Raw genomic sequence first — 17,554 nt, forward strand, 5'->3', positions numbered from 1 at the left:
ATGTTATCACATTCCCACACAAATGCACAGATTTTACATCAAATTTAATTTCCCTTTATGTTTTAGAGATGATTAGATGGCAATTTATTTTTGTGCAATATTCTAATTTACTGGGTAATCAGAAACAAACTGCTGCTTTAGAAGAAAGGTCACATTTACATTGAGGTTTCACTACACATTTGCTAATTCTCAAAGTAAGGTATCCCTCCTACAGTACGTAATTAACAAAATGCCTTTCCAGTACATAAAAGCATGCTACTGTATGAAAATATAGTAATCTATATACTAACATACGTAGTGAGGAATTCTGGGTTCAGTCATCATGATGTAATAGCATGCTGAAAACCCACGGAAATTTTTACAGGGCTGTCCTTACCAACAATACAATTTTTTTTTTTGCATCAAAATGCATAATAATACTCTAACTAGTAATGGGATTATTCCCAACTTGATGAAGTAAAATGAGATATTAGCTGCCATGGAGAATTAGGATTACACTAAAAGACAATGAACCTTTCCCTGTGAAAGATGACATAAGGCTTGTGATGAATGGAAAGATGCTTGTACATCCTCACTGGCTGGCAGCACAGCAATGAAGAAAAAGCATCTTGCAAGACAACTGTATGGTAGCTGAGAAGACTGGTTCAAACTGAGACAGTCAGCTTCTTGAGCCTGAAATTCAAGTCCAGGGGAAACAGCCCCACAAAGAAGGCCAAAGGTACAGAAGCTCCTTCAAAAAAAATAAAGTTTGTTTTGCATAAAAATTATATCTTGGTTATGGCCCCTTTATCATGCAGTCACCTGCACAACATTTTACTGGAGGTGCTCCAAGTAAAATGATTGATTCTTGGACTCCACAAAAATCTAATTCCTACTGACACTACCAGAGAAGAATGCACTACAACCTGAGATACCAGAGGTATCTAAGCTTCTTTTGTGAGGATTTCTAAACCATCTCCATGTAAAAGTTCCCACACCATAGAAAAGATTGCAAAAAAGACCCAACCAAGCTAGAATCTTCACTGTGTAATATCTTACCCCGCCTGTAGTGCGGCCCATGGGATATATGCAAACGAACCCTTAAAGACATCCTGAATGCCCATGATTTTTAACTTTTTAAGTTTTTATAGGTAAAATTCAGGACAATAAAAAGCCAAACCCTCCAAATTTCTGTCTTTTTCTGACCTCATCAGTAAGTGGACTGTTTGTCCATACTTTAGAAACACAGATCTTAACATCAAGCCTGATTGCCATAAACATTGTGGTTCCTGCAAAATATCCCAAATAATATCCAAATCAAATGTTTAAAAGGTCACACAGATAAACCATTCAATTAAAACTAAAGAAAGACCAGCCAAGCTAAGTTTTCACTATATAATATCTTAAACCTCAAGTAGCTGAGGTCCAAGGGATATACGGCTAATGTTTATGGACATCAGGAGTGATACCATCTGAGACTTGGCCCAGAGATGAAGACTGAACTGTTAACATCAAGACTTCACTATAAGTACAATCAAAAATGAAACTATGGAGTAGGGAATTGTGGTGACATTGCAGTTTCTGTGAATAAAAAAACTGACTGTGCCTGATACTACTGGCTTTAATAAAAATTACAGTAATACTGACTCATAACTTCATAAAAACAGCAATGCAATCAATTATATTCTTTGTAGTCTAATAACTTTCACACAGTTCTGTGCAAGATCTCTGAGAATTAAGTAAAGTCCTATTTTTATTTGATCACATTAAGTATAAAGTATTACTAGGTGACCTTAATTTACACTGAACTTGCTGGACTACAATGCACACAATCAAACCTACTAGAAAATTGTTGACAGGGTACTTTAGAGACCAGGATTTAAGACAAAATTACTACAAACTGTAACAGATGTAACAACATACTTGACATTGGGTCAGACAATTGCCTCTAGAAAGTTATTTTCTGAATGCAGCCCTTATGTTAAACAGTGACCATTCTCTTACTCACATCTCTTCCACTCTCTCACTCATTACAATTTACATACATGCAAACATGGTGATTCAGCTACTCTGAGCAGGACTAACACTAATACAGAAGCAACAAAGGCTTGTGCAATGACATACAGGGAAAAAGCCCCAACTATGGCCCAGGTGATCTGGGTTTGATTATTGGCTTAGGCATCTGAGGCACTGCCAAGGAAGATGCTCCCTGAGGGGAGGTGTGGTCCACAGAGGGATGTGGCCCCCAGACATTGCTGAACTCAGGAGGTAGACAGTTGGGAAATAGTGGTAGGCCATCCCCCCAGTAGTAGAAGTAATTGTTGGTGCTACCCCCTGGAGGCTCAACCAGGGCTGCTGATAATTTTACAAAAAAATTATATCAGTAGTAGAAGTAGCTGTTGGTGCTACCCCCTGGAGGCTCAACCAGGGCTGCTGATAATTTTACAAAAAATTTATATCAGTAGTAGAAGTAGTTGTTGGTGCTACCCCCTGTTGGCTCAACCAGAGTTGCTGATAATTTTACAAAAAAATTATATCAAATTCCTATAACTTACTGGACAAAAAAGCTCATTTTCTGGCACTTGCAAGAGGTGTTTATTGACAGAAATGGACAGTAAAAACATGTAGCATTGACTGTGTATCTGATGAAGTGTTGCAAGAACTTGGCAACAAACTTGTGGATCCTTTAAACCACTTATTCCTACTGTGACAATGGAGTTAAAGAACATTGTACGATACATTAAAAAGTTCATTTATAAAACTAAAGGAGATGCTTCAGTGGTCAAGAGTAAATACCCTACAAACCTTATGCTTAACACTGCTAAACAGAGGGAGATGGCTAACCTTAAGGCATGAAATGAGGGCCCTCACTGTGCTCTCTGCTTTTCAGCATGCCCTCAATATACTACTACATATAATTAGATGTTTTACAACAAAATTATGACAGTTAACCTAAAAATGCAGAGAATTTAAATAAATATTGATTTTTACCAGTAAATTAAAATTAACTGAAATGTAAAACTAGTATCTAAAATGGATCTACTTCATTTGCCCTAACTTCCAATTGACTGACACCCATTTGCCAGAGACCATTTGACCAACACTTCATTTGACCGACACTTCATTTGACTGACAAGTATTATTGGCAAGAAAATGGGATATGCCCCCTTCCCCACTGTAGTGCAACCCTGGAGTTAGAATATATAGTTGGGGGGGTGGGGGTGGGGGGCGAAGCCCCCCGCTTAATTTCATATTATATTGTTTAGTTTTGCTTTAATATTGCTTAGTAAAACAAAAGTAAAGGCTGTGCCCCTCACACACCCCCTAACTATATATTCTAACTCCAGAGTCGCACTACAGTGGGGAAGGGGGCATATCCCATTTTCTTGCCAATAATACTTGTCAGTCAAATGAAATTTTGAGCAAATGGGTGTCGGTCAATCGGAAGTTAGGGCAAATGAAGTAGACCCTCTAAAATATAGAATTAGGCTTGTCAAATAACTCATAAGCTGGGTAGCCACTTGGCTAAATGGCAGAGAAAGGTGCTTTGAATATTATAATAACAGAACTGGCCAACATCATTTAACACAGGTTGTACCACATGGCTCAAGACTACCCCTAATCTACTTAGCTTATACACCATTAACTACCAAATAACTCAGTATTTCCTACTATATATGTAGATGATAAACAGCTAGATAAAATCATCACTGGCAATAGTGACAGAAATAATCTACAGGAATATCTAAACATGTTCACTGACTGGGCCCTTAAAAATAAACTACATATCAACATAAAAATAAGATCATGACACATGAAAAATGCAAGTGCAATACTTCATAATGATATTAGATAACTGACACAGAGCAGAACTTTAAAGATATTGAGAACACTGTGAACATGTTGCAACCCTTCGAATCACACGGAAATGAGGTGTAAAATGGGATTAAAATAATGCGATGCTTACATTTTTTTTACATCTTTAGGCCAAACTAATCCTCAGTATTTTATTAGTTTAGTTGCAACAAAGCTAGACTATGGCAGCAGCCTTTCTTCCCCTTACAGGAAGGACATTAACACTACAAATACAGTGTTTGCAGAGACTCATAACTAGAAAAATTGAGAACATGACCACTACATATACTTATGCATAAATCAAGAAATTTATACCAAAAAATTTGTTCTTAAAAAAAATGACTTATGCACAATACAATTTACAGCTACTGCCCATCATGATCATGGTAATTATTATTAATAATAATAATAAACTGAATCACAACTGTGAGAATTGTATACTTTTACCATTGCCCAGATACCAGTATATATGGTGCTCTGGCAGAGGAAATCTTCAAGATAAGAAACTACCTTGAAGATAACAGTAAAACATACCAGTATACATGGTGTCCAGTCAGAGAAACTTGCAAGACACAAGCCATCTGTGAAGATCAATAGTTTGTACTTTTAGTTCTTACTTTGAGTGTTTTGCATTTAGAGAACTTGAGGAAATGAAAACACAAATACTTAAAAGAGAAAACGCCTCTACTTTCTTTCACTAGGAAGTACTGAGATTGGCTCAGCCGTTGTCATTTACAGCCACACTCCCTACCCCTGATCATTATAATTGTAATGAAAAGAATAAAATGCATAGATCTCTGCTTTAGGCAGTGTACTCTGCTATCACTGCCCACAGAAATCTGCAAGGAAAAAATGTCGCCGAAGATACTGGTAACAGATACCAATATATCTAGTGTCTTGCCACACAAACTTTTAAAAGAAAAAAGTCCTTGAAGATCAGTAACTTGTATTTGTGTTTCCTCCCTCAAGTATCTTTGCTTTTGTAAAAAAATGTAAAGATAAATTAAATGAAGAAAGGCAATTATAGACATCTACGAGAGAAAAAAAAAAAAACAACCAAGAAGTGTATGATGTCAGAAAGCAATGAGACTGCAGACACTGATCACTGCTGCCATTGTCCACAGATATTAAAACCTTGACTCAAATAAGAATCAGTACCTGGTTCTCTCCTGTGAATATTGAACCACAGAGGTTAAAGCAGCAGTCAAACTCAGAATGCACAGCAAAGTAACAGCATGCCCTCTCAAAGAAGTTGAAACTCATGATGATCTTCAGGCACCTCTCAAGATGAAATAATGACTAGTACTGGAGAGTGTCCAACTATATTTCAAAAAGGACTCCTCAGCAAGTATCAAACAGGGCTTTTTTTCAATGTATAAAGATGCCTAGAAATTGCATCTATGGAAGCAGAGAAAGGGCCATCTCCAAGGAGTACATAGACATGGCTACCAGGACCTAGCTATTCAGGCATAGGACCATCAGGGGACATTCCCCTGTAATGCTTCTACCGCTATGGCCAATATCTTAGTGAACTCACTATTGAGGTAAGCCTAAGTAGCAATATGTTGTACAGGAAGTCTTGCCCACCAAAACTGAACTAAAGGAGTATTTTGTGTGCTTCATGCAACAAGAGGCATCCATTACATCTTGTGATTGACACCATCTAGATTCACCACATGAGCAATGGAGTAATGGCATGATCTCCTGCAAGGTGATCATCCAGAACTGAATGTGCTGGGTGATGTGCTAAGTTCCATAATGGGCGAGAAGTTACCCCTTTAGGGACCAAGAAGAATAAAAAGAGTTAAATAAACCTTCATTCCTCCTCTGGAGCCTCATATACCCCTAGTAAAGTCTGAGCTAGTCTAAAGAGCTCCATTCAAATATGCTAATCTGTTTCTGCTTCCCTGTTTAGGGGAGGACGTATGAGCTCCTGAATGTGTCTAAAGGTAATCATTTCTCGATCCACTGATCTCTTGTAATGGGTATTCCCAGCCAGGGTAAACTTGGAAAATCCTCTCCCCAAACAAGCAGTCCTATGCCACAGTAAGGAACACAGCAGGCATCCTGGAGGAGACAAAAAGTGTGATATGTGAGGGCATCAGATACAGAAGAGGCCTCCTCTTCTTTTGGAGCTGGTCAGGTGTAGCAAGGAAATATATGGAAATGGTATGGGAGGAATTATAGTGCACATCCAAGGAGGACAGGGACCAGTTCCTATTAGGAGGTCACTGACCAGGTCCTCAGTAGGCTGGTTGAACAGTATAACCCCCATAAAGTGGGCAACCAGGCTTTTGCTCCTCCTAGAGGAAGGAAAATCTCAGTCATGCTATCTTGCATAGGCACACACATACACACACGTTTGCAGCCTTATTTTATTTATTTATTGAATTTATCTAGCCAAAATGCAATCAAAACTACTGTGAGACACATGGTATCTTTAAATGAAGGCTCTCAGCAAGGTCTTAAGAAGATCCTCTTTAAGTCCAAACTCTAGGCCTTAAGGGGATTCTCTTTAAGTCTAAGCTCTGTAATGTTTTTAACCTTTTCCAGCCCATTCTTCAACAGCTGGAACTAAGGCAAATAACACGAACAGTTGAGAGCAGAAAAATAAACTTTGCCACTCCTGTCCAAAACTGTACACTCCTTGCGAAAGGAGGCAAAATGCTGTGGTTTTTGGGACCTATGCTGGATCAAATGTTTACAGAGGACTAAGGACTGGGATGTTTAGTGAGGAGATCTAACTCAGAAACCACTCTGTAAATGGCAAACAGTCTTTTCCAGACCAGCGGGGCACATACAAAGTATCTACTGGTTCTTTAAAAGGTAATGAATGGTTCCAAGGGTTACAGAATTATGACTCCACATTTCTTTACAGGAAACTTCATCATGCACACTTGCGAGAAAGGATTAGGGCCAAATTCCAGTCTACACTACTCATTTGCCTGAAGACCTACAAGTGAAAGGTGGGGTGGTGATGTTGTAATGGGGGGCATTTAAACTCAGTATCCCTATCTACGCAGAGACAATGGCCTTGATGCTTCCTGAATCCACACAATATCCTGAGTGCAAGGGAAAACCATGACCCCCTTCTACAACTGGGCAGAAGCACATGCAAATGTGTGTGCATGTGGTAGACTGGCACCAGGCATTGGCAACTCTGGACTGTGTGCTCTAGTGCAGGATAACCAGATGTAACCTTCTTAATCAGGGCCTGGTGTCCCACAAAGGTCTGGGTGTCAAACTGAACATAAGAGTCCCTAGTCCTCTATACTCTCAATCCATGAATGGAAGACTCATGAGACAGAGTGGGGGGAGCAGAGCTCTGGAATCAGGCTGGCCATTTAGTACCTCCAGCCAATCATCAAAAAGACAAAGGTTGGAGATGAGGATGCGCTTCCTCTAATCTCACAGTTCTGAATCAAGGCTAGGTTCAGAATTGAGTCTTGGTTGAGAATAGGTTCTTCAGATTAATGGTTTTGGATGGCCAGATGGACACTGCACTTTACCTAGAGGAGATTTAGGCCTGGACCTGTCTTCCATGTCCTTGTCTTTGTAGAGATACTCAGGCATACGTATGGGCATGTAAAGATGACCCCTCTACCACCTTCCATGTGAATAGCTCTTAATTGTCAAGTCTTTGATGATGAACAGCTAGGCTGAATCTCTGGCACTTGTGGCAGTCCTCAGTGACATACTCCTTCCGAAGACACTACAGACAATGTTGATGAAGGTCATGAATGGTAATTTAATAGCTACAAAAACACTTACTATGTTGCTTACACATGTGAAGGCATGACTTTATTAACAGCAGCAAAGACTGAGATCCAAATTGTGAAAAGTAAAAAAAAAACTGGTGACTTGCAAGGAAGAATGTGCTTGTGCAGTCATTACCTTCTAGCCTGACAGACATTCCTGAATGCATTAGCTTGCTAAACAAACTATGCTGACCTCTGGCTCATGGATAGTAGTATCCAGACCAAGGACCCAACAAGAAAGTAAATAAAGACTTGATCTTCAACTCCAACATGATAGTTTTTTAGAAACTGAAAGAAGTGGACACCTGCATAAGAACAAACACTGTGAAGGAACTAGAAGGATAAGGAATATTTCCTCCTTGATGATCACTCTGGTCCTACTTGCAGACCCACAGACTACACTGAAAAAATGTGAAATGCTAAAGCTAGCCTGATGTGCATTTGTTGTATGTGACATCTTCTCCAGAAGACTCTGAGAAGTGAGAGATACATGTGTGCTGTCTATCTAAATGCAACTCTGCAAAATAACAGACGAGTTACAGACACTACTGAAACATTTAGCAACCTGCCTACCTACGTATAACTTTGCAAACTAACAAGGAAACTAGAGACACTACTGTAGTATTTAGCAGCCAAAAAAAACATAAAGGGGAAATATACAAACTGCACGTATATTCTCACCTTCATGGAAAGTGCAGAATTTCTTTGTGACTGGTCCAAAACTATTATCACTCACAATGGCTGGGTCCTCCAACACTTTTTTCTCTACATAAACAATCATCTTCTGTTGCTGAAAAGAAACAAGCAACACAAAGTCAACACACAAGAGTTCCACTTCATCTTTTTTTGTTTCACATTAAGTTACGTAAACACTTCTAAATAGACTTATTTGCCAACCCTCTACTTGCAGAAGAAAATGCAGCATTGCTGCTGCAACATTATGCTCTCCTGCCACTTAAATATACATCCACCAGATAATTCACTCTCCTTCATTTCAATCAGCACAATAACCCCCCCTCCCTTAAGCCAACAGTGGGTTGAACTAGATAAAACTCAAGTCTGTGAGCTGGCTTTAGCAGCTACAGTAGGAAGCAGATTAACTAAAAGCAGATGACTTTTTTGCCAAAGTAATCTTAAGCACTGATAATGTGATGAACTCGACAGCAGGCTAGAACGAATGCAACAGCTGCTGTTATACTTCACAAGTGTGAGAAACCATAGTGCAAAGTCACATGGAAGAAGACAAGGTCCAGCAAACTGGATGGATGGACTCAAAAGACTGAGATCTGAGTGTGTGCCCCGTTACCACTGATTCACAGGTTCCATTGTCATGTTCACAGTTTACTGGTCTTCAAGAAGCTTGATTGCTGTGACTCAATATTGACATTTTCCACACCTTATCTATGAATATGTCAACAATTCTGAAAAAAAAGTTAAGGACTGAATGCTGGTAGCAAAGGGAAGCTTCTTCCGTGATCTTGGAAGGCGTTGTGTAATGCATATGGCATCTTCTTGCATTACCTTTTATTTCATTATAATCAGGTTCCCCAATCTGGTGCTAGCTCTCCCAGTAGTGTATTACAGGCATAAACTTTCAAAACAGAACTTAATAAGAACACTTATACAGCACGCAGACATCAACTTTAAGTAACTTAAAAGAAACAGACTATAATGACAATTCCTGAGGCCTTTATGAATAGTTCAGGTTTTCCATCACTTAATAGGAGAAAGTTCTTTCAGGTGGCTTGTTCATAAGCACATGGTAGTATGGTGATCCCTCAAATGACTAGACCTGCTGTTTAGAATTAGACAGGGTAAAAAATTATGCCTTCCTAATTCTGTTTGATAACACATGGGTCCATGTTTAAAATGCTACCAACCACTGTCCTGGAAGCTTTAATTACTGTGTCATTGTTATGAGTGATCATTTACTCTATAATCATAATTTATTTTACTTTTGCCAAGTCTCATAAAACTTCATTTACTGGCATTAAAGTGCAGTAATTAGTAATACATTAGATGTATATTTTTGAACACTGTCTTGGAGAACCTTAACATCCTTTACTGAAGTAGTTATGTTACCCAGTTTACAGTCATCAGTATATTACAGCACACAGCTGCTTCCTCTGGAACTGTACTTTCATAACAGATTGCAATCAAAACCAGAAAACACTCCATAAGTCACTACATAGTGTATTAATATTTAATTGCAACATCTGTGCAAGATAAGACATGAGTAAATGTTTGACTACTTCAATGAGTTTTTTGTACACACACAAAAATAAAGACAGTCCAAATGTTAGAACGTGTTCTCTAAACACAATAGTGAAACTATACCCCCATCTATTTCACTGATTCATTGGCCCCTGCTACCAGTGCACAGTTGGCCCATTTGCTCCTCCTAAGAGAGCCAATTAAGCCCATGGAACAAGACCATGCCTAACTGTCTAACCCAGATTCACTGGGCCCAGTAAGCTTACCAGCTTCCCTGGGACAGACTGAATATGGAGCCCATCTCCTCCACAAGATGACAGTTAAGCTCATTCATTTTTCAGGTCTAGGTGATTGTAGTTGGGTGGTATGGAACAGGTCAGTCAGTCTTTCAGGCATTCCTCCTGCAGAGTGCCCAACCCTGATCACCATCACTGCAGAGCCCCTCAACTGATGCCTGACAAACTGGGCAAAAAAGCTTGCCTCCATGAGCATGCTATTCTGGGCTTACAGTACATTCACTGTGGCAGCTCATGCTCTGTAGGTCAGATCTTTGCAGATGCAATGCCTACAGATCCTACTAGATGCTAGCCAAGTGGCAGACCGGAACTGCCTCCTCCACCCAGGATGGGCAGTGGCTGCTCACTCCCATCCTCCCCGACCACTAATACTGCAACTAATTTTATGTTGAAGTACTGTACGTCTACAGTTAGGGTTGGGCAAGCAGGCATTTCTTAAAACTACAATTTTACAATAAAATTAACTCTGTTCTTGTCTGATGTACATGAAAAGTGGTGTGTGTGTGTGTGTGTGTGTGTGTGTGTGTGTGTGTGTGTGTGTGTGTGTGTGTGTGTCAGGCAAAGGTGGCTAATGAAAGAGCTCTGGCAAATTTGTTAAGAATCTGTTGAGACAACTGAAATATGCAGTGGTGTGAAAAACACTTTCAGCATTTACTTATACAGGAAAAAACCCTAACGGCCAACAAGAGAAGTCCAGCTAACACTTAATTCTGTGGCGGAATCTGGCAGGTCTGACGACTACAGACCTTTGTTAGTCTGTGAAAAAAGACTAAACAATTTAAAAGATTATAAGAATTCTACTAACAATAGTGTATTTCCAAGGAAAGCACTACCACAGAAGTATGACAAATGTAGTCAGATGAGTGCCCTGCAATTAACTCATTTATTTAATGAACTACAACGTCACACATTTGACTGTCAAACTTATGACTTGAAATTCGTCAAGAAACTTGATGGCTGTAACCTCATGGTGATATCTTCTACTTCACATACAAATGAAAATTATTTTTGACAGTTATTGAGCGACTTCTGATTGCCAGGGGAAGCTTAATACACGATCTTGGAAGGAATTATGCAACATATCAGTCATGTTTTTTTTACACTTAGTATTTGTAGTATAAGGTTCCCTGATCTTGGCTAGATCCAGAGTGGTGTGTTCTAAACAGAAAGTTTTGAAAAGCAACAGAAGTCACTTTTACATTCACTAGATACTTCAATGTCTAATGTCCCCTTACACATTAAACTCACAGTGCTATCTCCATTTTTACCTTAGCCACAACTTCTCTAATTTCCCCAGCTGCCTTTTTTGTGTTTGCTTTTAGTAAAGCAGCCTTACCCCCCACCTTGCTCCAGTACATCCTCTTCCCTGTCTCTTACTCAGTCTCTGACTTTTCACCCCTAACCATGTGGGTATTCTCTGCTTTTATTTTATTTTTTTTGGTTCCTTCTTATTAGCTTTTCATTATGTTCATCATATTGCCTTTTATCCTTTCCAGGCTCATTGGCTTCTTCTAACCACTTCCAGTCATGTAGCTCAAGGACGGGGCTACAATGCTAGACGCAAGAGCCACCTTACTCCTCCAAAAAGGGTGTGATTGGGAATTCAAGAACAGATGGTCTGGTTTTGAGCCAAATGAAAACTCCCACTCAGAAGTGCTGAGACAACAGCCCAAGAAGACTAGGGGAACAAACTGCTCTCATCTAACTAGAACATAAAAGCCCTGCTCCCACCAAGAGAGACTGACAGGTCTGAACAGCTGAAACCCCATGGACTATGTCTGGAGAGGCCATAAGCAGTTTATTCCACCTACTCCAAGGGAGGATAAATGGGGAACCTTAGACATAGTCAAAGGCAAGCTGACAAAATAGCTAATGCTGTTCATCATATGAGAAGGCAATCCAAAGCAAGGCAGCCATGGCTCTGAATCCAAAAAGCCCTAAATCCCATGTGGGATCTCTCCCTTGAAGAACCAGGCTGCAGGAAAATGGTATCAACTTTTTCTTAGATGGAAAAAATGCATGGGATTCCCCACTGGAAGTTCCCACCAAAGGCGAGTTTTCAACTGTCTCTTCCCCAGACCATCCTGGAACAAGCCACTAGGAGATTTTACTCATGTTCTGGCCAAGGCATTTACCATCCAGGTTGAAAAAGTAACAAAAATGTACTGAAGAATTAAATAAAGTCCCACTAGGGGATGCAGGCATGTGGGTTTGGACCCTAAAAGGACTAAGTTCCCGGAAAAAGATGACAGAATGAGCACAGGGGAAATTCTTCCCTTGGAAACAAGTTCTACATCCCACAGGAGTAAAGAATCTCCCACCTCTATGATAAGTATAAGGTGAAGGGTGGGAAACAAGGATTGAAGTCCTACAGGCATAAAGGAAAGAGTCTCAAATTAGGCTCTCTTCACTTAAGCATTCAGAAGGGACACCCCTGTAAGGGCACTGCCAACCAAGGTTGCAGAGACCCAATGGTCTCTGGAAAGGGGCAGAGAAGGCACAACCCCACCACAGAACCAACCTAAAAAGAAAAAGAGGAGACCTAGAGTCACAGGCAACATTTTCTTTTCTGCCTAAAAACGTGGAAAGTGCATGAGGCAGGGAAGCTACTCCCCAGGTTGTAGAAAGGCTGACCAATACTCAGAAAGGCATCGTGCAGTTCTTACCACAGATGACCAATGCCAAGCCAACCTCAGCAGACAAACCATGGTACCTGCAAGAGGACATCCATTGTATATGAAGTATAATTGTCCAGGTGAGAACCCATGACCTATTTGGAACAATAAAAAGGAAGGACCCTTACCCTAATCACATATTCAGTACAGGAATTAATGTTCATTAGTTTTATTTCAATTAAGAAGGGACTTTAATCTGGACAAGTGGAAGGCATGGTTCAAGGCTCTCAGTCTGAGGATGCAAGCATTCCTGCCCAATCAGTTCACCTCCAATCCCACCCTGTCTGCTGGCCAAGAGGCATAAGGTTTAGACATTCAGGACTGCCAGAGGCCCTCCATGGGCCTCAAGACGTTAGCCTGTGAATGCTTAGTAAGGGTATCACTCTAGTCTGCTGGTGAGAACAATAAAGCATATCAGCTCACAGGGCAGTCGATGAATAGTGAGTCTACCATCAGCATTTCAAAATAGCATAGCATAACATAAGGTTGATCCTAGAGAAAGTCAATCAGATAGCCCAGGACAGCTTCCTCCCAAGATACCCCTGGAGGAGGTACCAAAATGACAAATAGTCTTCCACCTCCTTAAAGGTGATGCAGTCTATGGAGTCCAAGTAGTGAAAGGATCCTGAGAGCTTGAACCCACTAAGGATAAAGGCCTCCCTCTCTGATCTCCAAAGGGAGTCCTTCTGGGAAGGGATCCTACACTCTCTCAATTTCCATGGCCTGTTCTTGCTGGGATTTGTACAAGTTTCTTGATAACTGTAAGAGTGGGATGATTTAGCACAGGTGACATAATGGGATAAAGCTCTGACTACACAGCAAGTGATCAGAGTTGACTGCAGTCTCAGGTACGTCATGATGCTGGCAAGGAGAATGTGTTGGTCCATCCTTTGGTGGAGTTCAGAACCAGATACACTGCCACTATCCCTCAGAGGCAGGGCAGTGATGAAGAATGATCAAGGGGCAGGCATTAGGCTCACCAAGCCACTGGTGGGTGGTAGTCGTCACAGCTAATGTGTGGAAGCATGCACATGCAAGGAGAGGATATTGTGGGACATGCCAGTGATGGCTCACTCATCCCTCTCCTCAACCAAGGGGTGGAGTTACCCCATTCAGATGTTCTCATTGTTGGGATGACAGAAAGAGCATCAAGTACCGTTACAGCTCTTGTCTCAGATCCAGGTGGTATCCTTAGAGCAGGGGAACAAATTAATTCTGTCTGATTGAGGGGAGGCTTGATGGCTGGCAGGCACAGGGACAAAAATCCTCTATAAAAAAACTTTAAGACTGAGGCAATCAAAATGTCAAGCTAACAAAGACTGCCTACTATGTAATGAAAAGAAGCTTACACTAAGCCTGAAGCAGGCATCTAGCTGAAGTTCCACACTCGTGGCTCTAACTCTCTCCAAGGACTGAATAAGTGCACTCTTGCCCCTGATCTATGGACTCTGGTATGGTCGCTCCATCTGATTCATCTTCAGTCATAGGTTCATAGGTAGGTACTAGGCTATTCGCCCTAGGGCCTATATAAGCCTAGCCAAATGGTACCCTGGCTTTTGCCACCCAAGAAAATTATTTTCCTTTGCCTCTGTCAAGCAGAGACACAGAAATGATCCACGGGGTGAATTTCCTATCTCCCATCCAATCATCAAGATTTTTCTTGAAGAGTGCTACTGAGGAGCTTTGTTTGATATAGATAGGTAGTTCGTTCCAGAGTATGGGAAGTCTCTGAGACAGGAATCTATCCCTCCAGCATGTTCTATTTATTGTGGTGACAAGGTTTAAGTCCATAGAGCGTGTAGCTGGGAGGGATTGGGATTTCTTTATGTGGAGCATGTCCAACAGCTCTGGGTTTGATATAGCTTTGTATGATAGGCAGAGATCGCCTCCGAGTAGGCGATATGCGACAGAGTAAAGCTGGAGTTTTTTGAGACGGTCTGCATAGGGCATCTATTTGAGGCTGGTAATCCTCTTTGTGAGGTATTTCTGTGGCCTTTCCAGTTGTTGTAGATGTCTTGTGAGGTACATACCAAAAGGGGAGTTGTACTCTATAATGGGTCTAATGAGTAATGAGTAGAGGGGAACAATGACCTCTTTTTTCCTGGATGAGAAACCTTTTGTGATGAGGTGTGCCATGTAAAAGGATTTCCTGACTACTGTGGCGATGTGATCAAAGGAGAGACTACTGTCCACCAGTGTCCCAAGGTCTCATCACACTTTCGGTGTTAAGTAGACTACCGCCTATGTGGTAGTTCATGGGCACAGAGTTTTTACCAAAAGGGATGACAATGCACTTTTTGGCATTGAGCTTGAGGCCATGGCTTTGACACCAGGCATCTGTATCAGTGAGGCCCTTTTATAGGATGTCCGCATTGTTAGGAGATTTGATTACGGCTCCTAGTTTGCAGTCATCTGCAAACTTTGTTAGCCAAAGACCTTCTGTGATTGGTATCTACTTCTCTGAAGTACAGGCTAACAGGAGTGGACCTAGGACTGTACCCTGTGGTACTCCACTTGTCACTGGTCTGAAGTTGGATTTAGAGTCTGCTACTTTCACAGTGTGGGTTCGGTCAGTGAGCCAGTTGGCAACCCATCTTGTGACATAGGGATTTATACCTAGTTTAGTGAATTTGTCTATAATTCCAGAGTGGGGGATGGTGTCAAAAGCCTTGGCGAGATCTAGATAGTCTGTGTGTACCACCTTACCCTCATCTGCAGCTTTGGTGACCGCTTCAAAGAAGTCTATCAGGTTTAGGACACATAAAACTGCCTTTTACAAACCCGAACTAGGTAGGGTCCAGAGTTTGGAGATTACCAATGTCATTTTTTATAAGTTCCATGATATTACACTTCATAGCCTTGCAGACCAGGCTCATCAGGCTAATAGGGCGGTAGTTCCCGGGGTCCGTGGTGGCTCCCCCTTTGTGGAGTGGGATAACCATTGCTGTGCGCCATTCAGGGGGCACAAAGCCTGAGGTGAGGCTATGATTGAACACGGTACTTAGGTGGGATCTACAGTTTCAGCATAAATATGGAAGCCCTACAAGAAGTAGTGTTTTGCCTGAATGCTTCCAATTCTCGACAATGCATGTATTGTTCACCATAATCCTCAACTGTTTGGTATGATGGAAAATACCAATTTTTGTACCTAAATGACAGGGTGCCATAAAATACTGAGTGGCCCACTGAATTCCAGTTACTTTCAGTTGGCCATTGGTATTTAAACCATTCACTGAGTCGCAAGTCATCGCATCATCAGTACGCACCTACAGCATCTTCTAAGTAATAACATTGATAGAGATTTGATCATGGCTTTATCTACTAGTATACAGGTTAAGCATGCATTAAGCAAAATGAAACATCAGGAAATTAAAGATTCTGATTTTCAATTTACAAATTGCATTGAGTACCAAACAACTCAAAATAGATTTGCCTTCAGCAACTTCTACAACTGCAGCAAACATTTCTGTATTTTTAGAGGTAAAGAGCAACTATTAACTAACAGAAGCTGTCTTACTCTGAAATGGTTCACTTACCTGTCACTTTGGGTTGTGTGAAAAATGTGTTTCCTGAGTTGGTGAAAATAATTGCTAAAAATCTGCTTCCTTCGGCATAGATCTCTCAACCATCCTGTTCCTGATATCACAGAATGCACAAACTTATTTTTGCCTCATATTTTCAGTCTATTCCTTGTGAAATATGTGGTTTTCTGGTAAAAGTATTGAGAACTGATTAAACTTACAAAATGCAAACAGAGTGCATTAAGTTAGAAAGTAGCCAAATATATCATAACAAATGTAATTCTATAACCAAATCTTATGAATTATGTTTGTTTTGTTTTTTATCTTTATTGAATTATCACTTGTGACACAAGCAAACATACATTTATATAAAACCATATTAACAAGTTCACATTTATTATAAAACATTATACATTACATATATTCTGCTATACAATATAATCAGTCCATCATTACATAAACTGTTCAATGTCTCCCTTCTCTTAAACTTCATTCCTCCTCCAAAAATATTTTTCGGCATGTATTGTTCCTTCAATTTCCATATTTTCTATGTAGTTTACTCCTAACCTTTTCTAATAAGACAAGTGTGGCTGGTTTAGACTTTGATTTCCATTTTCTAGTAATTGCTTTTTGATACTCAACAGAATTAAACTTAAGGCCTTACTTTGTCTAGGTAATTCAGATCCTGTATTCCAGCTCAAAAAATAATTTCCTTAGTTACACTAATTTGCTCTCCCAGTATTCCTGACAGAGCACTCTGTAAGGATTTTTTAAAGTCTGCCAAGTCTTACACTCTAAAAGCATATGCTCCCAGGTACCCCTTTCTTCCCCATTACACCTCCAACCTTTGCCATCTACCTGAGGAAAAATTCTTTGGAGTCTGCTTGGGGTATTAAAGTACGTATGCTAACACTTCAAGCAAAAACCCAAAATCTTCCAAACTGTTGCACATTTGAGAGTCATGCTTATGTCCTCCCATTTCTTCTTTGTGAATTGCATATCTAATCTCTCTTCCCAACCTTTTATGACTTCTGACTGATTTCTAATGGTATCGTGCAATATTTTACATGCCCTACTAATTATTCCTTTTTTAGCAGCAGCTTCTACTCTAGACTCAACTAAAAACTCAACCACTGCAGATCTTTCACTGAGGATCCCCCTATTCCCTTCTCTTTGCCTATACTCTGATATCAATCCCTGATAGGGAAGGCAGTCTGTAACCTGCAGTCCAAATGTCTTCTTGGCCACCTCCCTTT

The 17,554-nt window shown here is 40.4% G+C and overlaps 1 protein-coding gene across 1 annotated transcript in view; it reads right to left on the minus strand.

Moving 5' to 3' along the window:
- The window catches only part of NADK (NAD kinase), a 1,020,436-nt gene that overhangs the window by 731,406 nt on the left and 271,476 nt on the right, over positions 1 to 17,554 (minus strand). Inside the window, exon 3 of the mRNA XM_044056259.1 lies at positions 8,274 to 8,382. Coding sequence (XP_043912194.1) covers positions 8,274 to 8,382 — 109 coding nt within the window. The remainder of the gene's footprint in view (positions 1 to 8,273; positions 8,383 to 17,554) is intronic.

Source organism: Protopterus annectens, chromosome 14.part0, assembly GCF_019279795.1.
Source record: "Protopterus annectens isolate FY-2018-M chromosome 14.part0, PAN1.0, whole genome shotgun sequence".
Taxonomy (NCBI): Eukaryota; Metazoa; Chordata; order Ceratodontiformes; family Protopteridae; genus Protopterus; species Protopterus annectens.